The sequence below is a fragment of the Lacerta agilis genome, chromosome 8, assembly GCF_009819535.1.
Source record: "Lacerta agilis isolate rLacAgi1 chromosome 8, rLacAgi1.pri, whole genome shotgun sequence".
Taxonomy (NCBI): Eukaryota; Metazoa; Chordata; class Lepidosauria; order Squamata; family Lacertidae; genus Lacerta; species Lacerta agilis.
Genome location: NC_046319.1, coordinates 9,464,094 through 9,487,117, shown reverse-complemented (window position 1 = coordinate 9,487,117; position 23,024 = coordinate 9,464,094). Strand labels below are relative to the sequence as shown.

Below are 23,024 nucleotides of genomic sequence, written 5' to 3'. Positions count from 1 at the left end.
AATCTGGTTCTCCGTTTCAGAGCTGTCGGAAAGCGACGCTGGTGGATCCCTCCCATGGTGGAAAGCAACACCACTGCTCTCGAGGACCAGGAGTTTGCCGGAGTGCCACAAGTAGCGGCAGCTATCTACATCGAGGTGAGGGGGACTGATGCAGGAGGAAATGGGTGCAAGGAGGCCCTGGCTTGGTTTCTGCAGCTTGGTTTCTTCTGCTCCTTTTGTGTCCTTGGTTCCCCAACCAGCCTCCATTAGAATTTGGACCTTGCAGCTGTGTTTACCTTCCATATTTTGTGGCTTATGTCAAGGCTACTTTGAGCCTAAGGACTGTTGCCTGTTTTAGTGCTCCTCAGAATAGACCCATTAGATTTGATGTACATGACAAACTTTGGTCCATTCACTTCAGTGGGTTTGCTCTGTGCAGAACTGCAAATGGTGGATAAAAGGAGAACCTGCCTCAACCTCTCATCACTGAAGAGTTTCTTTGTCTTTGGGCCTCTTTAGCTGCTCAGCTGCAGTCTTCAGGTCTTATCCCTGTAAGGATACACTGGAGCAGCTCCTCACCTGGCTGGAACATGACCACCTGCAAGTCCGGAAGCTTAGCGCCAGAGGGATATCCCTGCTTCTGGACTCGGACATGGCAAGTGATGCTCAGAGGGAGGGAGGGAGAGGGTACAGATCTTGATTCTAATCATGGCCCAGCACACTTTTGCTGACAGAATGCTGAAGGGCCTGTTCTAAAAGAAAAGGCGTGGGGCTTTTCAGACCTTTGAAAAGATTCTCTCTTTTGTGTAGGACCCTTCGCTTCTGCAGCTGTCGCTGCTGGATTCCCTCCCTGATGCAGAAGATGATGTCCTCCCAGAGTTGATAGAGCTGGTAGACCAAGCCTACCTCTCTAGGGAGCTGGGAGAGCAAGACCTGAAGATGCTGGCGGCAACCTACTGTGGTCTGGCTGCCCATGTGAGTATTAGGGAACACATGACAACACACAGGGTGGAGGAGGAATGCTTTGGAAGAGAAAGGATGGTGTTTAGACTGGCATGCAGCGGAGATGTTCTGGCTTCAGGAGGGTGTTCCTCTGGAGCACCTTCTCTTAGAAGCCTGCCTGGAAAACACAGGGGGGAGAGTCCCCCCTGCCCCCATTCTCCCCCAGGAGGAGGTTAGGGGGCTGAGCACCCTCAAAACACCCCAGTGGGCAGGCAAAAGGAAACTGATCTGATGAGAAACACAGCCTCTGATGTTTTCTGCCTACAGGAGGAAGACTCTGTCCGGGCATCAGCCATCCAAAATCTGGGGCTGCTTTGGGCCTGGGTGAGAGACCAAAGGCTTCCCATAACAACAACAGAAGAAGCCATTAATGAACTGGTCGTCGTCCTCATTCACCTGGAAGATGAGGATGAGGTGGCCAAGGTGAGGGCCAAGGAGGTGGACTTATGCAGTAGGAGGGAGGGATTGTTCTCAGGTGTGGCGTTTGCCCATTACTGGGGAATATATGACTGTGCAGGAGTGAGAAAATGGTTAATGGCTGACCATAGGCTGACCAATGAAAAGCCGGCGGAGGAGCTTAGGGGCTTTGAAACCCAGCATAGAAGGGGGGATTTAGGCAGTTGGTGGAGGGTTGGTTGAAGCAGTTTGTTGGGGCAGTTGGTTGTGGAACAGGGATCAATAGACTGTGAAAGGTCTGGGGACCCTGTGTGATGGCAGCAGTGGTGGGATACATCAATACACCCGTGGAAGGATATTTAGATTGTTGTGCCTAGTCGCCACAAATCTGGTGGAAGCGGCTGGAATTAATCAATACACCTGGAAGCCTAGCCAGAGAGAACAGTGCTGAGAGGAGATTTCTCCTATTTTGTTAATTTAACTGTCAATCCTCAATCACACGATATGCCACCCAAGAAGTTAAGAAACCCTGTGAGGGAAGCAACTCATGATAGCTCTGAAGGAGAGGAGAATGGGACTCCTCAGAGGGAAGAGCAAATCCTAGAAGAAGTTACTAATATGCCATCTGAGACAGAGGAACCAAGGTTCTCTGTAGAGTTTGAAAAATGGAAACTAGAACAACAATATAAATTGGAATTGGAAAGAGAAAGAATTAGAGCTTAGCAAGAAAGTGAAAGGGAAAGAATTAAAGCTGAGCTGCAAAGTGAGAGTGAAAGAATGCAATTTCAGTTGGAAATGAGGAAACTAGAATTAGCAGCCATGGAGAATCTAAATAATAGTAATAACACCAGTAGCCAAACACAAGTGAAGATAGATTTAAAGTGTTTCCCTGAGTTTAAGGAGAAGGATAGCCCAGAGGCTTTTCTGATATTATTTGAGAGAGCCTGTAAAGATTTCCAAGTGAAGGATGAGGAGAAAATGGTGATCTTAAGGGCTAGAATTAGTGGAGCATTAGCAGAAATATATGCCCAAATGACAGAGGAACAGTCAACAGACTTTGATATGTTTAAACAATTAATTTATACGAGGTTTGGAATCACCTCAGAACAACTAAGAAAAAAATTCAAGAGCGTGACAAAGTTGAGGGAAGAAAGTATGCTCAGCTGGGAGCAAAAATTACAAATTACCTCAAAAAATGGCTAGAGCAGGAGGGTGCGGATTCAATTCAAAAGATCAGAGAGGTTATTGCTTTGGAGCAATTTTATACAACCATAACGGGGGAGCTGAAATATCTGGTCAAGGAAAGAAATCCTAAAAACCATCCAAGAGTTTTAGCTGACCAAATTAATGAAATTAGGGACAATGGATTAGATGGTCCGAGAATTGCCGATAATTGTGGGGAATCTCCAGAAACCAACTTCAAGAGGAAGTTCTTCCACAGTAATAAAAAATGGAAACATACCACACTCAAAAAGCCCTATTGACATGGGCCAAACTAACACCCGTACCTCTGAGGGAAAATAAAATAAATCTAATTATACTGGGGGAAGAGATATAAAGTGCTGGTTATGTGGTAAAACTGGTCACAGAAGCTTTGAATGTAAGACTGGACAAGTTAAATCTGGGAGCACAAACACTCAAAAACAGTCTTATTGTATCCACTCAGGATACAATAGGGAGGGAGAGGCTTAAACAGGTTGTCATGGAATAATGGTCAAGGGTGCTGCGAGCAACACTGGCCTCTGTCCCTCTTTCTCCCCCCCCCATGCCTTCTTGCATCTCTGCCTTCCAAAGGCTTGCACAGCTGTTTGTTGCAGCAGCTCTGGCTACAAGCTCCCCAGGTGAATGGTGCCTCTGGAGCTGGCCAGGGGGTGCTTCCCAGGCCCCCGTGCGGCAGCATGAGGAGGCACCTCTCTAGGGAAGGGGCAGCAGCTGCGGGTGTCCAGAGGATTCCTAAGGAGAGGGGAGAGAAGAGGCAACACTCCACAAGGGAAGGAGTTCGAAAAAGGACGAGAGGCTGCCAGCTCTCCTGAGCCCCATAGGGGTGCCACGGAAAGAATGTAGTTGGTCAAGGGAGCCATTGACTCAAAAAAGTTGGCAACCTCTGGGCTAAGGTGTTGGGCAGTTTCTAAAGTCTTCTAATTTCTAAAGAAGTTGTTACACACATTCGTCCTGGATCCTCACTTCCATGCAACATGTATGGTGAGACACAGTAAAATTAAGATCTGCCTTGCTTTGAATGGTTCCTGCCTGCACTCATAATGGACTTAGCCCCAAACCCAAGTAACTAGTAACTGAAGAAGGTGGGACTGGGTATATTGAAGGGGAGGCTTTGTGCATACGACGCACCCACTGCCAAGCAGCTCCATCTCATCTGCCCTCAACCCCATACCACCCTCTCTCCAAAAATAGAGATCTATGTGTTATAAGAATTCTAAGGTGCCAAATATAAAATAAACGCTCATAAATGTACAAGGCAAACTCATACATAAGTACAGGGAAGCAATTAAAGTATTTACCATCACAAAATAATGGCCAGGCTGTCCAGGTAAAGCAATCAGTGACCATTAACAGATATCCTGGCCAACAGGATTTCTGCTGGAGACCACCTCTTTCTTTGAAGTATGTATGATGGGGGGGGGGTATTGAGCTACAAGGTGGGCAGTTTCAAAAGTCTCTAGAAGGCCTTGCACACCATTGTTCTGGGTTCCTCCTCCCTCCTGTAATGTGGTGTGAGTGGGGACCCTGTTACAACAGTTTAATAAAGATTTGCTTTGCTTCTCAATATTCTCTGGTTGGCCTCTGTTATTTTCTCCTACCGATAGGGAACCCACTTAAGTAATATATATGGGCTCTGGGGTACCCCATAAGGGAAAAGGAGCAGTTTTTTTTTCTTATAACAAAAGTAATTGTTGGACTGAAATACAATTAAAATAAGTATATTAAGTGAAATTTTGGAGGTGGGCAAGAGAGTGGGGCCCTAACTATAGCTTGTTTAGCTTATACATAAATCCGGCACTGTCCACACACACAAAAATTCTCGTTTTCCAATACTTCCCCTCAGTTCCATATTCTCAGCCTTTTCTTTCCTTAGATTTTCCCTTCAGTCAGATACAATTAATGCCTCCCTCTCCTTCCCTCAGGCTTCTGCTTTCTCTCATTTTTACTTCAGAAAAACTTCTCCCTTGAGCATTCTCCTTTCTCCCTTATTCTCCTCAGGCATTTTCTCTTTACAACAGTCACAGTGCATTTTTTGTCAGTATTCCTCTTTCTTTCATTTAATTTTGCTTCAGTTCATGGGGCTGGAAGGTGGGAGATAAATACAGTGGTACCTCGGGTTAAGAACTTAAATGGTTCTGGAGGTCCATTCTTAACCTGAAACTGTTCTTAACCTGAGGTACCACTTTAGCTAATGGGGCCTCTCAATGTGGCCGCACGATTTCTGTTCTCATCCTGAAGCAAAGCTCTTAACCCGAGGTACCACTGTACTAGCCGCTTTGCTTTCAATATACTCCGGTTGGCCACTGCTTCCTCTTCGACTGAGAGAGATCTGAGGGACTCTATGCAGGATCTAGATAACCCCATAAGGGAATTAGAGGTATTTTTCTTATACAGTGGTACCTTCGTTCTCAAACTCCTTGGTAAACAACTTGGAACCCAAACACTGCAAACCCAGAAGTGTTCAGGTTTGCGAACGTTTTTCGGAAGTCAAGCGTGCTCCGTTTTGAGTGCCACGCTTCCATTTTGAGTGCCACGCTTCCATTTTGAGTGCCACACTTCCATTTTGAGCGCCACACTTCCATTTTGAGCGCCACACATCCATTTTGAGTGCCACACTTCTGTTTTGAGTGTTACACTGAGGTCTGTCTGTTTTTGCTATTTATTTTGCGTTTTTGTGGCTTTTTTGTTTTGTTTCTGTGACTGTGATGAACCCAGTTCAGCTACTGATTGTGTGACTGCAGTACATTGTTTACTGCTTTCATTTTATGGATCAATGGTCTTGTTAAATAGTAAGATTCATGTTAAATTGCTGTTTTAGGGGTTGTTTTTAAAAGTCTGGAATGGATTCATCCATTTTGCATTACTTTCTATAGGAAAGTACGCCTTGGTTTGGGAACGCTTTGGTTTTGGAATGGACTTCCGGAATGGATTAAGTTTGAGAACCAAGGTACCACTGTAACAACATAATGGCCAATTCTCTGGTAACAGTGGGAAATTAGGGGCACTTGGAGGGTCTGCAATGGGGGTATGAACGCCAATTGGCAATGCAGAAAGCTATCCTTCTGCTCTGCTCCAAAGAGTAAACAGGAAAATGTGTCCTTTTTGAAATCAAAAGGTGTTATGGAAACAAGGAGGAGGAAGTAGGTGTTGTAAGAATTTTAAGGTATTTTATTTATATATATTGTTATTAATGTACCAAAACAAATAAGGCCACAGGCCTCACTCCATTCTGACTCCCAACTGACCAAGTATTTCTTTGTCTCAGGAACAAAAGGGGGGCGGGTTGCCCCTCCAGCTACTCAGCAGCCCTCTGCCTGAGTGATAATCTCTGGCATCCTGATACCTGAGTGCCAGACAAAAGGGTGTGATTAACTTGGCTGGGAAATAGGGAAATGTAAATATCTTTTGTTTCACTTGATGGGTTTTTGGTGGAGGGCAAGAGGAGACATGGGGGCAGGGTCCAAGATGCTCAGATCACTGCTACCAGACCCTCCCAATTTTTGATGTAATTCTAATGTATGGAGGGGTGGTCTTGAGCTGGAGGGGGGCAATTTCAAAAGTCTATATAGGAGCTTGTGTGCCTTTGTTGGGGGTCTTTTGCTTGCAAGACACCCTGCTGCAGCAGTAACAAATAAAGGGCTATTGCCTTGCTTTGGGAGATTCTGTATCGTCTCTATTTATTCATAAGTGCTCTTGAGAGGAGGGGAGCCCTACTAAGGCTCTCCCCCCCGGTTTGTGGACTCCTTTCTGGGGTTGAACCTAATTTTTATAACATTTGCCAAACTCCATGCGGTGATGGCGGGAGGAGGCTGCACTGAGAGACCCGGAGCTGTGACTGACTGCTGTTTTGCACCCAAGCTTGCTGAGAGGCAAAATGAGAGACACTCTTGGGGTACCATGTTCTTCTACTGGTTCCTGCCTCCATTAATTCTTCTCTGAACAATAACGGACTTAGGGGATGTGGGATAAATGGATAAGAAAAAGCTTAGCAGAAATGACCACGCCTCGCCTTGCTGTTGTAACTGCTTGCATTGCAAAGAAAAAGGAAACTTGTGGTAATACGTAATATGTTAAGTATAGAAATTACTGAGTAGCCAAAAGGTACTGTAATAAGAAAAAGTCTGCCCTATAAGGGATTAGTGTGGGGGTGACTCAGAATCACGAGGAAAAATGGAGAACAGTTAGAAAGCTTTTGCACATGCTTAAAAGGGGCTATGAATATTAGTCAAACCGCCCCGGGTGGAGCTAAAGCTAATCAGCATGAACATAGGATGTATCTAACAGTGGGGGTACATATATATATGTACTGTAATAGGAGGACCTGTAAACTGCAATTTTTTTATAACTTTTGATGTAAACAGGATGGTACCCTCCCTCTTTGCAGCATGAGCTGGGGAGTTGCCCGTGCAGGGCTGTCTCGAGAATAAACAACTTGTGGTTTTGCCTGATCTTGGTGTCGATTCCCTTCTTCTCACAGAGCAATTGGCTACCTCTGGGGAAGATCCCTGGGGCAAATTTGTCCAACAGGCGACACCGAATCCCTTGGTGGGTGTTTGAGATACAAAAGCCAACCCCAAATTTGCGTATAACAGTCATCAGCAGTGTGGGATGCAGGAAGGAATCGAGTGACGCTAAATGGCAAATAGGTCCTGGAAAGGAGAACAGTACCAAAATGGCTGCCATCATGGTGGTAGTTTGATTTGGGGAATAGTTCACTGTTTCCCTCAGGAATTTCCAGTATTCTCTTTTTTCTGATTTTCCCTTCTACAAGACTCTGATTTTATTGTTATTTTGCTTTCTTCCTTTTCATGCCTTCATAGGGAGCCAGGCATTTCTGAGGAAACCGCAATGCATTGTGGGGATTATTGGTCCTCCCCGTGAGGGACGAGACTGCGCACGCGCGGAAAAATTAACGGCCTTCGATCGCGTGTGTGTATTTTCCTTCGTTGTTGTTTTTTAAAAAGCCGCTCCCCTGCTCCTCGTGCCTACGTCAGTGCTTGTTACTACGAGGTGGGTTGGGGGAGAGAAACCCCGCCTCGAAAAGTGGGTGGAGCCAAGAAAAGGAAGCGACGGGGGAGGAGCAAGAGGGAGATCAATCACCGGCAGCCTCCGAAAGTAACCCCGCCCCCAACCGGATTGGAAGTAGCCAATCCCCGCGCAGCTGCGCCGCTTTTTTCCCCTTCGTTGCGGCGCGGCGATGCCGTTGCGTCTGACGTCACAGCCGAGCGCCGGGGCGCGGCTAACAGCTTCCCCAGCACCCCGCCCTGCTTTGGGCCCTTCGCGTCGCTCAGGGAGAGACCGGTTCCACTTCCTGGGGCGTCCAGCCCGCTTCCGCTTCCTGGTCGCCCTCCCTCCCTCCCTACCTCTTGCCTTTCCTCCACCCCCCCCCCTCAGGGGTCGTGGAGCAGCGCTTGGGATGGCTCCTCGGCTGCAACTGGAGAAGGCGGCCTGGCGCTGGACGGAGACGGTGCCCCCCGAGGCCGTGACCCAGGAGCACATCGAGGCGGCATACCGCGTCGGCCTGGAGTCCTGTCAGCGCGGAGCCTGCAGGTAAGCCTCAGGGACCGGCAGGCTGGGTTTGGGCTGGGCCCCCGGGGGAACCACAGGGCGGCGTCGGCGTCGCCCTGGAAATCAGCCTTTTGTACTGCAAGTCAATGGCAGGGCACCTGCACTGCATGCAGGAGCCCCCAGGTTCAATACCCGCTCGCCTTATTCTCTGGGTAGGGCTAAAAAGAGGCTCCCTAAATTGAAACCCTGGGGACCCATTGCAGCCAGTCAGAGTAGGCAATACTGAGCTGTATAGTTCCCATTTTCTGCTTCTTCAATGTCAGGGACCCTCACTGAGATTGTTGGTGTGTGAAGAACTCCAACACTACATTTTTCTGAACTCTTTTCTCTCCTCTATTCCCTCCTTTCAATTGTGAACTCAAGGGTGGGGCTTTTGTCTTTTGTGTGAGTTTATGTGCACCATATAATTAAAAGCAGATGATCTATTAAGCATCAGGGTGACTAGATGGGAATGGAAGGAGGTACAGTTACACATAGTTTGTCTTTAACTTCCATTCTAATTTAAATAAAAAGGACAGGTCCGGTTTATGGAAGGTTGTTAGAGGCTGCTTGGGCCCGTAAACCTCTCTTTTGCCTGATACAGGAGGCAAGTTAAGTGGTTTCATCTGAAACTGATATACAGTGGTGCCCCGCTAGACGAATGCCTCGCTAGACGAAAAACTCGCTAGACAAAAGGCATTCGCTAGCGGAAGGCTGCCCCGCAAGACGAAAAAGTCAATGGGGCTGCCTCGCAAGACGATTTTTGTTTTTTTTTAAGCGAAAACTAGTGGTTTTGCATTGGTGCTTCGCAAGACGAAAAAATCGCTCTACGAAGACACTCGCAGAACGAATTATTTTCGTCTAGCGAGGCACCACTGTACTTGCAACCTCTGTGTTATTTAACCCAGTGTGATATAGTACTATGTCAAACTAAGACCTGAGGGACCAGGGTTCAAATCCCTACTCAATCATGAAGCTCACCAGTTGGCCTTGGGGGCCAGTCCGTTCCTTTCAGCTTAACTACCTCACAGGGTTGTTATGCGGACTAAAGAGGATAGAGAGAACCAATTAAACCACTTTGAGTTCTCTGGAGAAAAGACATGATAGGAATGCAAGAAATAATAACCCCTTTTAGCAATTCTGATTTACAAGCACTTTTCAGCAAAAGCAGTACAGAAACTGACAGCTAGACAATGCGGGGAATGTGCAGAAGTTGTCCTTTTTGTTGAAATTTGTAGGGGGAAGTTTGAAACATGTCAGGGAGCATCATCAACACTGACACTCTATCTGCAGTTACTTCAGGACTCCTCTGTGGTTGGTGGGGCTCGTAAGCTGCGACTAAGTGCTGGAAGTCACACAGGTGGCATCAGGACATAAGTGGTCTTGGTTGGCTTTAGATGATAGCAATGTGATGGGGTCAGAATATTGGATTCAGGTCCTGCTGCTTTTTGCTTTTGCAGGCGAAACTGCCGAGGAAACCCAAACTGCCTGGTAGGAATTGGTGAGCACATCTGGCTGGGGGAGATAGATGAAAACACCTTTCACAATATTGACGATCCAAATTTCGAGAGGAGAAAAAAGGTAATGCTACTATGGTCTCCTGGCACCCCAGGGTTCATGTGCTGGCCCTGAAGTCTGTGTGAAGGAGGATTATTTGCCCTAAGATGCATCCTCAACTTGATTCTGGTTTATAGAATAGGAAGGCTTGAAATTTTCTTTGTGGTCCTGGCTGTTGTGTCAGAACTGATAGAGGTTTCTTAGTGGTAGCTGTAAAGTTCCTTTGCCAGTTCCGTGAAGTAGCTCTCAATAAGAGGGACCAAGTACTGCAAGCAGAGCTTTATCTGACTGTTTCATCTCAATCTATTCTCAATCTATTTCTCTTTCTGCAGAGAAAAATACCCTTGAATGAGCCCTCACATGTACCAGGATGCTTGTAAAAATGTTTTGTTATTTCTTCCTCATTAATTTGTTTGGATTTTATTGACTTTTCTTTTATCCTGCTATGTTTGTTTAAATGTTAGACATCTCGGGCATTTTATGGAAAGTCAGTGGAGAAGCATGTTAAAAATGTAATAGTTGAATAAAGAGGAACAATGAACCTCCCTGTAAACCAAGGTTGGGGTGCCGGTAGTTCAGGGGTCAGCAAACTTTTTCAGCAGGGGGCCCGGTCCACAGTCCCTCAGACCTTGTGGGGGGGCGGACTATATTTTTTGGGGGGGGGGGAATGAAGGAATTCCTATGCCCCACAAATAACCCAGAGATGCATTTTAAATAAAAGCACACATTCTACTCATGTAAAAACACCAGGCAGGCCCCACAAATAACCCAGAGATGCATTTTAAATAAAAGGACACATTCTACTCATGTAAAAACATGCTGATTCCTGGACCGTCTGCGGGCCGTATTTAGAAGGCGATTGGGCCGTATCGGGCCCCCGGGCATTAGTTTGCTGTAGTTGGACTCCCAACTCCGGTCATCTCTGACCATTGGCTATGCTTACTGAGGCTCTTGGGGGACCACAGATGTTCCCCATCCCTGCTGTGAAGTCCTACAAATTCAACCCCCAAACCAAGAATTATTACACAGGTCAAGTGCACTAAAGGCAGGATATATTGTCTTGAAAGGACCTCTCTGCCATCATCTTCTGGAGGCTCTTGGTTAACATTGTGGAGGTAATCACTTGGTGGTTTGCCTGCTGGGCGCCGTCCAGATGTTTTGGAGCACAACTCCCATTAACTCCAGTCAGTGTTGGCTGCGTGATCCTGGGACTGACGGGAGTTGGAGTCCAAAACATCTGGAGGGCACCTGGTTGGCAGAGGGCTGCCCTTGTGACCTGCTTGGTCATATCTCTGTTGTGTGTTTCCCCTTCCCCTCACAGAATGCCTTTGTGGGCCTCACAAACCTGGGTGCCACCTGCTACGTCAACACTTTTCTGCAGATGTGGTTCTTGAATTTGGAGCTTCGCCAGGCGCTCTACTTGTGTCCAATTGCCCGCCCTGAGTACGTGACAGCAGAGGGCATCGCATCAAACAAAAGTAAGTTGGTCAGACTTTTCCCACTGCTCACTAGCACATGGGCAGTTTGCTTTTGATTTGCTCTGACAAGGCTTCGTCTGCTTGGAGGCTGCTACTGTGTCCTGATGTTTTATCTCCTTACACAGCTATTGGCTTTTGTGGTCCTCTTATTCTAGCAGCGCTGCCTGGGCACTTGTTCCCATTTTACAGATAAGGGATAGAGTTTGAGAGAGGAGAGTTTTGCTGAAAGTCATGCTGTATATCCTGAGCAGAGGCAGTGAATCAGCCTCTAGAGACCACAATCGATTCTCATAGGCACCAGAGTATCTAAGCAGCAGCAGAGTCGCAAACAAATCTCGACAGAAAGGAAATCTAAATGAAGAGAAAACCATCCCTTTCTGAAAGGGTTTAGTTTTTTAAATTGTTATTCAGAAAGGCACATTTTGTGAGTTTTGCAGTTGCCAGCAGATGATATGCTGTGTATAACCGCCCCAATGTGTAGCAATGTGGGGGAGGTCTTTTCTAACAGAGTGTGTGCGGGGTGTGTGTGACCATTGTCAATATGAGTATATGCGTCATGGTGGGTAAATCTCCTCTTGCCTTTTGATAGATTATGACCCCAAGAACATATGCGAGCACCTCCAGTACTTGTTTGCTTTGCTGCAGAACAGCAAGAGGCGCTATATCGATCCATCAGGGTTTGTTAAAGCGCTGGGTTTGGACACAGGTCAGCAACAGGTAACGTTCGGGGCGTGCGTGTGAGCGCGTGTTTTGCCTTGCTCTTTCTGCGGAAGCAGCTGCACATCAATCCGCTTGTCCTCTGTAATGCTAAGCCGCAGTTCCCTAAGCTGAGCTGAACCAGGGATGTTTTGCCACCAAAGAGGATGGCCCTGTTCTATTTTTAATTTCCTTGTACATGGCTGAGGTGCAGTGCCATCCCCGAATTGATACAATGAGGGATGCTGGTGGTTGCTTTGCCTCCTCTTTAAAAGAGCTATAACGTATACAAAAGAGCTAAGCACCCTCTTCATTTATTTTGTTTGTTGATTTACCCTTGTTATCAATGCTGCCTTTGCGACTGTACTGTTCTCCTAGGATGCTCAGGAGTTTTCCAAGCTGTTCATGTCCCTGTTGGAGGATACCCTAACCTCACAGAAAAACCCAGATGTGCGAGACATTGTCCAGAAGCAGTTTTGCGGAGAGTATGCCTACGTCACAGTGTAAGTTTCTGCTCTTCTTAGTCTTTTGGTGCTTTAGCTTTGTTTATTCCCAATTCAAAGTGCTGATTTTGACCTATAAATTCTTGTGTGGCTTAGGACCCCAATACCTCAAGGACCATCTCCCTACATATGAACCAACCAAGACCCTACTATTGTCTTCCTAGCCCTTCTTAATGTGCCCCCTCCATGGGAGGTCCAGAGGGCGGCAACATGAGATCAGGTCCTTTTCAGTGGTGGCTCCCCATTTGTGGAATGCTTTTACCAGGCAAGCTTGCCTGGCACCACTGTTTTAGGCTCCGTGCAAAAACATTTCTTTTTAATCAGGTCTTTGGGTTTTAACAATATACCGGTATATGGTCTTTTTGCATGGATAGGATGTTTTTATAGTAGTTTTTGGAAAACAGAATTGTTATTTTTTTAAAAAATGTTGGTTCGTGTGTGTGTGTGGTTTTTGCTTCAAATACTGTAAGTTACTTTTAGCTGCCATGAGAAAAAAGTGACCAATAAATTTAATAAATAATGATATCCGTGATTTCTGAAGAAGTAATTCTTCTTGAGGTAGTCTTCAGTGGTGTTTTTTCCTCTTCCCCAGCTGCAACCAGTGTGGCAGAGAGTCCAAACTTATATCAAAATTTTATGAGCTTGAGTTGAACATCCAGGGCCACAAGCAACTATCGGACTGCATCACAGAGTTTCTGAAGGTATCAACTCTTCCTTGGGAGTTTTCTCCTTGTCACTTTCATCCTCCAGCCCATTATGGTTTGAGGCCAATTTCCTTTGGGTTGCTCTTTGCTTTATCTCAAACTTAGTTTGGGTAGGGTCTGAACAGAAGGGATTGATCTTAGTTGGCCCTAATTGCTGCATATGTCATTTAATTGGTTGGTCCTTTGTGGATTTATGTGCCTATGGAGCTTTTATAAAAATTAATTCCAACAGGCTGCCTCAGAAGGATAATCTTAAATGTGGTCTCTGTCAAATTAGCAACATTGTAAATACCGTTTTAATAGGTTGAAATATGATTATTAATATACTGGTGTTTATTTTTTGTTTGAGGGTTTTTTAATATATAAAAAGTTTATTTCATGAAATTTATACACCGCTTTATTATTCTTTAAAAGCCTCAAAGTCGTATGCAAAGAGAATAAATTGATTAGGAAATTTTCTGAAAAAGGAGATAAGAAGGGTCCTGCTTTGTTTACTCTCCCCAGATATAGACAGTTTGGTTTCAGCTTCTGCGTATCAAGCGACAGCCCCCAAATTTCGGTCTCCTGCTGTAGAGGCTGTTCCCAGAATACCCCTAGGCATCCTTGACACTCTTTCCATGCATGGATTCAGGATCTGAAGAGTGGATTTGATGCCAATGGGTCTGTTCCCACCTAGGTGAAATTCTAGCCTGCCTCAGAGGAATCCAGGTGACTTTTGTTCCATTTGTCTCTTGCTTGGCTAGGAAGAAAAGTTGGAAGGGGACAACCGCTACTTCTGTGAGACCTGCCAGAGCAAGCAGAACGCCACCCGCAGGATCCGTCTCCTCAGCCTCCCATGCACCCTCAACCTGCAGCTCATGCGTTTTGTGTTCGACAGGCAAGCATCTCTTGTTCCAGCACCCCAGGGCGGGAGCCTTTGGAGCTGCTGTGGTCAGATCCCTCCGTACTGGAAGGAGGCAGGCTTACGCTTACACCCCTCAATTAATTTTATTTCACAAAATACAACAAGCATTTCAGAGCAGTTTACAAAAAGAGATAAAACAAATGCAATTATCAATAAGAAAAATATTATCAGTAAGAAAATTAACAAGGAAAATAGCAAGGAATTAAAACTTACATCAGCTTTGTAAACATCTGGGTAGGCTTGCCTACACAAAAATGGTTTCATTTTCCCCCCAATTTTTTTTATTGATTTTAACAATTTTAAGCACTTTACAATATCGTTAAATTTCCATCCTTCCCCCTAAACAAAAATGGTTTCAGCAGTTGTTGAAAAGAGTAGAGAAAAGGCTCCTGCCTACTGTCAGTTTAGGTGCTGCCACACGAAAAGATCAATTTCTTACCAAGGTGGAATGGATATTATGCGGCACCTATAACAGTGCCGCAGATCAAACTGAACGGGACTAGATAACTGTTCGGTGGATTAGTAGCTGGTTGATTGACTTAACACAAAGACTGCTCATTTATGGTTCCTCGTCATCATGGGAAAAAAGTGACAAGTGGGGTGCCGCAGGCGCGTTGTGAGTTGCCAAACTCGGCTTTACCGTTTGCTCTTTCTTCCTTTGCTTCCTTAGGCAAACAGGCCACAAGAAGAAGCTGAACGCCTACATTGAGTTCTCAGAATTGCTGGACATGGAGCCCTACATGGAAGACAAAGGTGAGATTATCATCTAACGTAGCCAACTAGCCACTTGTGATTGGGCATGAAGGGGTGGCAGTCAGGGCTGATCCATTAGGGCAAACGGCACTGCCCCAGCAGTCTCACTGCCCTTCACCAGACCCTGCCTTGCCTGCCTTCTTACTTATCACCAGTCCAGGTTTGTGGCACTTGCTGCCAGCTTCCTCAGCCTCAGTGTTTCCCCATGTAGAACTCAAAAAGGAGGAGCGCAGAGGCAAGAGTAGTTCGCTCTGGCACCACCCTGCTGTTGAGCTCCCTGCTTTCTATCCTGCCAATCCCAGTGTACACCAACCGTGGCAAAAAGGCCGATCTCTGCCTCCCTGAAGATTACAATGACGAAGCGGGTAACGGCATAAATGCTGCAGGGGCTATTCCCTCTGCCATCCCTATGCATTGCAGGGGGTTGGACTAGATGACCCTTGGGTCCATTCCAACGCTACAGTTCTCTGTTTCTGTGATCCTCCTTCCAGCCAGCATCTTTGTCTATGAGCTCAGTGCAGTCCTCATCCACCGTGGCGTGAGCGCCTACTCCGGCCACTACATTGCCCACGTGAAGGACCCGCAAACGGGAGAGTGGTACCGGTTTAACGACGAAGAGATAGAGAAGATGGAGGGCAAGAAGCTGCAGCTGGGGGCAGAAGAAGACCTAGGTAAGACCTCACCAAAAACACGCAGAGGAGGCCCTGGCTCCAGGGGTGTAGCAAGGTAAATTGGTACCCGGGGGCAAAAATTTTTTTGTCAACCCCCCATTGATTCCCCCCCCCCCGGCAAAAATGGTTTTACGTTATTTCATATTTTCTTACAAAGGAATAATAACAAGTAATAATAATAATAATAAACTTTTATTTATATCCTGCCCTCCCCAGCCAAAGTCGGGTTCAGGGTGGCTAACATCAGATACATAACATTGGTATAAAATCAAACAATAATTAAATTACATCCTAAACACATCTCAAAATCAAATTAAAGTCTAATTAGATGGCTTTCCACAGGGTTAGAGTTGGGAACAACAGTAAGTGTTCTCCGAACTGAAATTTCAGCCTTCATGACATAGGAAAACAGCCAAGTGAACAGCTATTTTGGTGGAGGAGGGTCAAGATATTAACTGATATGCATGAAATTTCATATATAGCTATATAATCCCTAGTGTAGTAAGATAAGACCTTCGGAGCAGGCATATAAAAAAAATATATGTTCCTTGATCATTTGTCACCCACTCCATTATGGAACCAGGGGCGGACCGCCCCCCTCGCCTCCCCCCCCTTGCTACGCCCCTGCCTGGCTCCTATAAGCAGTTAGGAAGAACTTCCTGACAGTAAGAGCTGTTCGACAGTGGGATTTGTTGCCAAGGAGTGTGGTGGAGTCTCCTTCTTTGGAGGTCTTTAAGCGGAGGCTTGACAGCCATCTGTCAGGAATGCTTTGATGGTGTTTCCTGCTTGGCAGGGGGTTGGACTGGATGGCCCTTGTGGTCTCTTCCAACTCAATGATTCTATGATTCTAGGAGTCAAACCATTTGAAGCAGCCATGGTGGGGAGACAACTTCTGTCCCTCCAAGTGTCCAAATCTGGTGCAGTTGCCCTGACTGCGTCTTATGTTTTCAGGCTCGGTTCACCAAATTCCATATTCAATCAATAAAGCACAGGACCTTGATGTCTGTGTCCTGGCTTGCATTTGCCTGGGTCCTGCATTCATTGCCTAAGGCGCTTCCCCGACAGTGGTTTGGAGGGTGTCGGCAAGGGCCTTTTTGGTTACGGGCCCCTCTTTTGGTCTTTGGAATGCTCTCCCTAGTAAGGCCTGCCTTGTGCCATCATTAATGTGATTTCAGCATATCTGCTCTCTGAGGTATTTGAGAGAACGTGATTATGTTTCTGTGTTATACCTTCTTTGGATATTATTTAATTAGACCCGATGGTCATTTTTAATGGTGTGCGTGTAAGGTGCCTAGAGGCATTTTGTATTAGATAACGGATTTAATGACTCCCCGAGGCCATGGAATTGAGAGAATCGTAGCTCAGCACCATCTAGAGGGCCACAGGATAGAAAAGACTGCCTGTCTCTGTCCTGTGAGCACTCCTGGATTGACACACTGTGGGGAGCCTTTGGCCCTTTGGATGTTGCTGAATTAGAACTCCCATCATTTCTAGCTGTGCTGACCAGGGCTGATGGGAGTTGTAGTTTTGGCAACATCCAAAGGGCCAAAAGCTGGATATGCCTGGTGTATTGGGACCAGCAAAGGGTTAACTACTCAGCTGCCGTTTCCACCAGCAATAAAGCCTCTTGGGCCTTGGCATAATTATCCCCAGAAGAAAGGGCTCCATTAACGTGTTTACGCAACCCCACAACCCAGGCTAGTGTGTGCTAAGGGGTGTGTATCTGATAGCTCCAAATTGCTGGCTCTCGTGAGGCCCTTTGGAAGTAACCACCTTCAGTCTTTTTCTTTTTGTATTTTAACTTAGATTTTCCGTCATACAATTTAATTTAAAGAGAGAAATGAAACATTAAATCATTATACAATATCCAAAAAAGAAAAAGAAAAAACAAAATAAAATAAACCCACCACCCTGTTTAACTCCACCGCTACTCGTCTTCTCTAGAATTAATTTTACCCTTATCATTGCATTCTGGTTGTTTTTATTTTCTCTATATACATACATATGTCATTGATAATTTATTGTTTTGATGCATTTACATTCTTAATCTAAGCATATTAGCATGTTTTTAGAGCAATATTTTGTCATATAATCTTCAAAGCATTGCCATTCGTTTTTTAGTTTTTGATTGGACAGCTGTCATATGGATGCTGTTAATTTAGCCAATTTTAAATATTCATTTAATTTGAGAATCAATTCCTCCTTGCTAGGTAGTTCTTTAGCTTTCCATTTAGATGCTATTACTATCCTAGCTGCGGTGGTCACAAATAAGAACATTCTTTTTTTCCGATTTCGGTATTTCTTTTCCTAAAAAATAATACCCAAATCTTGGCTCCCTGCTCTGGGCTGTCTTCCTTCCTCATGTGCTTGTCAGGTGATGTGAATGGGGCATCCCTTAAATAATAACTAGAAGTAAGCATGCTAATGGGGGGCACATGGGGACCCACCCAAATAAATTTGGCACTCTGGCAAAGCTGCACAAGTGGGGTGGGAGGGTCTGGCCAAAGGTTAGCTGCATTGGACCTGGCAGGTGAAGCACTCTGGATGGGGTGAGAATGATGCAGGGCAATGCCTCGCTAGGACAGAACGCTCAGCGACCCAGGAGCCACCACCATGAAGGCCCCATCACAGATCAGCGAGTTGAGAGGGAAGAGCTAGGGAGAAGAGCATTCCAGGTTCTGCTTCCCTGACGGAAGAGAGAGCGAGAGCAGATGTCTCAGGGCTTCTCTTGTGCTTGGCTTCTCTCTTCCCACTAGAGCCTTCTAAATCTCAGACTCGGAAGCTCAAATGCGGGAAGGGGGTTTACCGCTCTCGGAACGCCTACATGCTGGTGTACAGGCTGCAGACGCGGGAGAAATCGCTGCGTGTTGAAATTCCAGGTAAGGCTGGAGTTGAGGGGTGTGTGTGTGTGTGCGCGCACCCGGGGTGTGGCATTTGCCTGGCGTGCGTGTGTGTGCAGGAAAACCCGTTGTGGGGCACACATTAAGCTAAGCAAGCCACCTTGCGTCCGCTCAGCAAATGTTGGGCCCAGCTGGCGATGTTTTCTTTCTTCCCCCAAATAGGTAGCTTGCTGAGTCAAAGGGGGAATGCCGGGTGTGTTTTATATAAATTTATCGGAGTCCCCATTTCAGTTGATCACTCGCCCATCCAGTTCTTTCTTCCTAGCTGTTAAGGCATAGAAAGTAACAGAGTCATCAGTATCATCAGCAGCCATTTCACACTGACCACCCTGGTTAGATTTGTTTCCTTTGTGTGAAAAGGGCTGTTATGAATCAATTTCTTGGGTCTGTATATAGTGGACGTTGTAGTAAGTGATGGCAAATGTCCTCTACGCATGGTTCCCCACAAGAGATGTTTTATATTGGTTATGGAGGTGGCAAGTCAGCTTGGTGGTTTAATCAGAAACCTTGCATGAGCTTAATCCTTCTTTGGCGGAAACCTGTAAATTACTCTCAATAAAATGTTGGCTCAGGGGCTTCTCAGAGGGGTCTTATTACATCCACTATTGGGGGCAAATTGCCTCTGAATGCCATTTGCTGGGGCTCATAAGTGGAGAGCGTACTGTTGCACATGGGTCCCATAAAGGCATAGGGCATAGACCTCCAGGTATAGGGCGGTGTATAAAATGAATAAATAAAATAATACTTTTGTTTTGGACACGGTGCTAACAGGATGGTGGACTAGGTGGGTCCATTTTGGCTTGCTCCAGCTGTGACCAGACTCTTCTGATATTCTTATTTTGGGGGTTTCCTCTCAAATGGGGGTCTCCAACCCCATATACACCCACTTGACTCCCTCGGTCGGCAGAACAGGCACTACTGCAGGTGCAACGTAATATCTGTTATGCATTTATAAGAACTCAATTTTTTGTGTGTGGGAGCACCTGCACTCTGGAACTCCCTGCCTATTGATATCGGTGAGCTGCCTTCACTGTACTGTTTTTGGCACCAGCAAAAAACACTTTTGTTTAGAGAAAGCCTACCCAGATGTTTAGAAATTTGGTGTAGGTTTTAATCTGTTTTTATTCTATAGTTCTATGAACGTTTGTTCTAAAGTCTTCAATTACTGTTGTTAATCCTTTTTTATAGTTTGATTTTTTAAAATCTTTTTTTTAAGGTTTCTTTTGCAATCAAGTAACATATGAATTCGATGAAATAAGATGTTTCCCCTGGGGTTAAGGGATGCCTGTGGGAATGACTCAGTCAGGGGCTTTAGGGGTGTAGAAAAGGACTTCCTCTTTCTTTTTGGGGGGGTGAGGGCCGGGCTCTGTTCTCAGTCCTAATTCTGTTGCTTGTCCCCCTCCCCCCAATTGGCCAGCTTTTTTGCAAGAGCTCGTAGAAAGGGACAACAGCAAGTTTGAGGAGTGGTGCACAGAGATGGCCGAGATGCGCAAACAGAGCGTGGCCAGGGGCAAGATCAAGCACGAGGAGGTGAAGGAGCTCTACCAGAAGTTGCCTGCCAAAGCTGGTCTGTAAGATCTTCCATTTGTCTTTTAAAAAAATACATATTTGCAGTATTGCATGTTAAGGATAAGACTGTTGTAGGCGAGGTTTGGAGGGTGGGGTGGAGAGTAAGCATCCTGAGGCCCCACCAAAGAGCCTTCCATCCCTGCCCCAGACCCACACAGTGCAAGCAGATATCAGCGGAAGCTTTGCAAGAATTATCTTCCCAAATTCACATCAGCTGTGCGCTCTCTCTCTCTCTCTCAGGCATGTCTGAAAACATTTAAAACAATTGGCCATCTAAACTTGTGAAAGCATTTAAAATGTACCTTACATCCCACCCCCAATGTTTGAATCTCAATGAAGCCTTCCTAATTGGCAATATTTATATTATTTTTATCAAATCCTGTGGCGTCTAGTTCCGGCCTGGAAAAGTAACGTCGTTTCTGCACCTCTTGGTAAAGATAAACACTGCTGGCAACACGTAGAAGCAGTTGGCCAGCCGCCTTAGTCTTAAGTCCCAAGAGGAAATATTGGAACAACGGGTTGCATGGACATTGGGTGCCAGCCAAGTTTCCTTTCCGGTTTTTCCAGATAGTCTAATGTTCTGTACAGTACAACTTAACTGCTGCTGGGCCCCAAGATATTTGTCTACCTGTTCTTCCGTCAACCTAGGGTGTTTTACAATCTGCAGTGACTTAATATTGTTCAGAAACATGGCCACTGCTCTGTTTACTGAAGTGTTTGCTGGTCTGGGCTGCTTTAGCAGGAAGGGCAGGATGCAAAATAAATAACTACCGTATATACTCGAGTATAAGTCGACCCAAATATAAGCCGAGGCATCTAATTTCCCTACAAAAATGTGGGAAAGCTTATTGACTCAAGTATAAGCCGGTTAACCTTTGCCACTGTGGTAGAGGAGGAACGAGCAGCCCAAAGCATCCCTTTGGGCTGCTCCTTCCTCTTCCTCCTTTGCTGCTGTGGAGCTCACCCCGTCGCAGGGTTTCGAACCGCCATTCTTCTGATCAGCAAGCCCTAGGGCTCTGTGGTTTAACCCACAGCGCAATGTTCCCTTGTGTTATACAGAGAAGGCTGGGATCCTGTCCTGTTTAAGCAGGAGCCAGGGAAAGTGAGCACCTGTGGGGTTTTAATACTTCCTTAACTGATAGGCTTTCTGCCTTCTGGGGTCTAAAGTTTGCATTTACCATATATACTTGAGTATAAGCCTAGTTTTTTAGCACACTTTTTGTGCTTTAAAAGCTGCCCTCGGCTTATACTCAAGTCAACCATTCCTTAAGCATACAAGAACGGCGGTTCTTTACTCTCCCCAGGCAGCTTGTTTCATTCCTGAACTGCTCACATAAATGCAAACTTCAGACCACAGAAGGCAGAAAGCCTATCAGTTAAGGAAGTATTAAAACCCCACAGGTGCTCACTTTCCCTGGCTCCTGCTTAAACAGGACAGGATCCCAGCCTTCTATGTATAACACAAGGGAACATTGCGCTGTGGGTTAAACCACAGAGCCCTAGGGCTTGCTGATCAGAAGAATGGCGGTTCGAAACCCTGTGACGGGGTGAGCTCCACAGCAGCAAAGGAGGAAGAGGAAGGAGCAGCCCAAAGGGCTGCTTTCGGGCTGCTCGTTCCTCCTCTACCACAGTGGCAAAGGCGAGCCGGCTTATACTTGAGTCAATAAGCTTCCCCACATTTTTGTAGGGAAATTAGGTGCCTCGGCTTATATTTGGGTCGACTTATACTCGAGTATATACGGTATGCGAGCAGTTCAGGAATGGAACAAGCTGCCTGGGGAGAGTAAAGAACCACCGTTCTTGTACACTTCCTAAGGAATGGTTGACTTGAGTATAAGCCGAGGGCAGCTTTTAAAGCACAAAAAGTGTGCTGAAAAACTAGGCTTATACTCAAGTATATAGGTAAATAATTTTAGATTCAGGTAGGTAGCTGTATTGGTCTGACGTAGTCGAAATAAATAAAAAAAATGAAAAAAATGTCCAGTAGCACCTTAGAGACCAACTAAGTATGTTCTGGGTGTAAACTTTCGTGTGCATGCCACATTTCTTCAGATAATTTTACTTTACTTTATTGAGAGCCAGTGTGGTGTAGTGGTTAGAGTGTCAGAGTAGGACCTGGGAGAGACCAGGGTCCAGATCCCCGTCCCCTTCAGCCATGAAGCTCACTGGCTGCCTCTCAACCCAGCCCTACCTTGCAGGGTTGTTGTGGGGAGAAAATGGAGAGGGGGAGAACCGTATATTGCCACCTATGGTGTGTGTGTGTGTGTGAGAGAGAGAGAGAGAGAGAACACATCACCATGCCGCTACATTTTCAGTGGCCTAAGCCCCTTTCCTGGTTTACCCCCCAAATAGCTGGAGGGCCTTCTGAGGGTGGGGTGCTGGAGTTAATTTTCTGAAGTTCAGGTTGTTGTCTTTTTTTTTTTTTACAAGTGTTATGCTTTCACAGTCTGTGTTAGCCCTAAGCAGAGTAGGCCCAAAGAAATTAACTGACAAGACTAACTTGGGTCCACTAATTTCCAGAGCTGCCTGGTTGGTGCTGACCCGCAATGTGGCCTTTTTAGTGGTGGTTCCCCAGTTGTGCAACTCCCTAGCAAGGTGCGCCTGCCTCCATCATTATTCCCTTCCAGGAGGAATTTTAAAACATTCCTGTTTACCCAGGTTTGTTCCGTGGCTGCATAATACTATTCCAGGCAACCCTAGGATCATTGGATGGAAGGATGTTCTTAACTGTTTCAAATTGCTTTTAGGATTTTTTAAAAAATAACTTATTTTAGATGTTATCTGTAATAGTTTTTATGTTGTTTTATTCTGTTTTCAAAGTACTTGCTACGATTTTGTTTCAAGTGGTACATCTGTTTTCCGCCCTAGGCTACTTAGGGAGAGAGGGAGGGATATAAGTTAATAGACTCATAGAATTGTACAGTTGGAAAGGGATCCCAAGAGTCATCTAGTCCAGCCCCCTCCAATGCAGGAATCAGAACTATAAATTATTTCAGCGGGTCTACTCTGAGTAGGGCAGACTTGGATACAACCCAGTTTGTTTCTTGCCAAGTTGAAGATTACATTGTTTAGATTTTGAGTTTTGCTGGCCAGGGGGTGGAATGTATGATCATGAAGCCTCACCGGTCAAGGCAGACACGTTGG

The 23,024-nt window shown here is 45.8% G+C and overlaps 1 protein-coding gene across 5 annotated transcripts in view; it reads left to right on the top strand.

The window, feature by feature from the left end:
- Nucleotides 1-7,964: 7,964 nt before the first annotated feature.
- USP48 (ubiquitin specific peptidase 48) overlaps nt 7,965-23,024 on the top strand; it is a 37,409-nt gene continuing 22,349 nt past the window's right edge. Inside the window, exons 1-11 of one of the 5 annotated variants that reach the window (XR_004427259.1) lie at nt 7,965-8,148; nt 9,606-9,726; nt 11,024-11,180; nt 11,770-11,897; nt 12,255-12,379; nt 12,972-13,080; nt 13,827-13,960; nt 14,658-14,740; nt 15,232-15,411; nt 18,168-18,290; nt 19,729-19,878. Coding sequence is in view for 4 of the 5 variants with exons in the window: in XM_033159389.1 (XP_033015280.1) it covers nt 8,015-8,148; nt 9,606-9,726; nt 11,024-11,180; nt 11,770-11,897; nt 12,255-12,379; nt 12,972-13,080; nt 13,827-13,960; nt 14,658-14,740; nt 15,232-15,411; nt 18,168-18,290; nt 19,729-19,878 (1,444 nt within the window). In the remaining variant the exon portion in view is untranslated. Of the gene's footprint in view, nt 8,149-9,605; nt 9,727-11,023; nt 11,181-11,769; nt 11,909-12,254; nt 12,380-12,971; nt 13,081-13,826; nt 13,961-14,657; nt 14,741-15,231; nt 15,412-18,167; nt 18,291-19,728; nt 19,879-23,024 lie in introns of those variants that run through there. The other 4 variants (XM_033159389.1, XM_033159390.1, XM_033159391.1 and 1 more) reach the window with 4 other exon arrangements.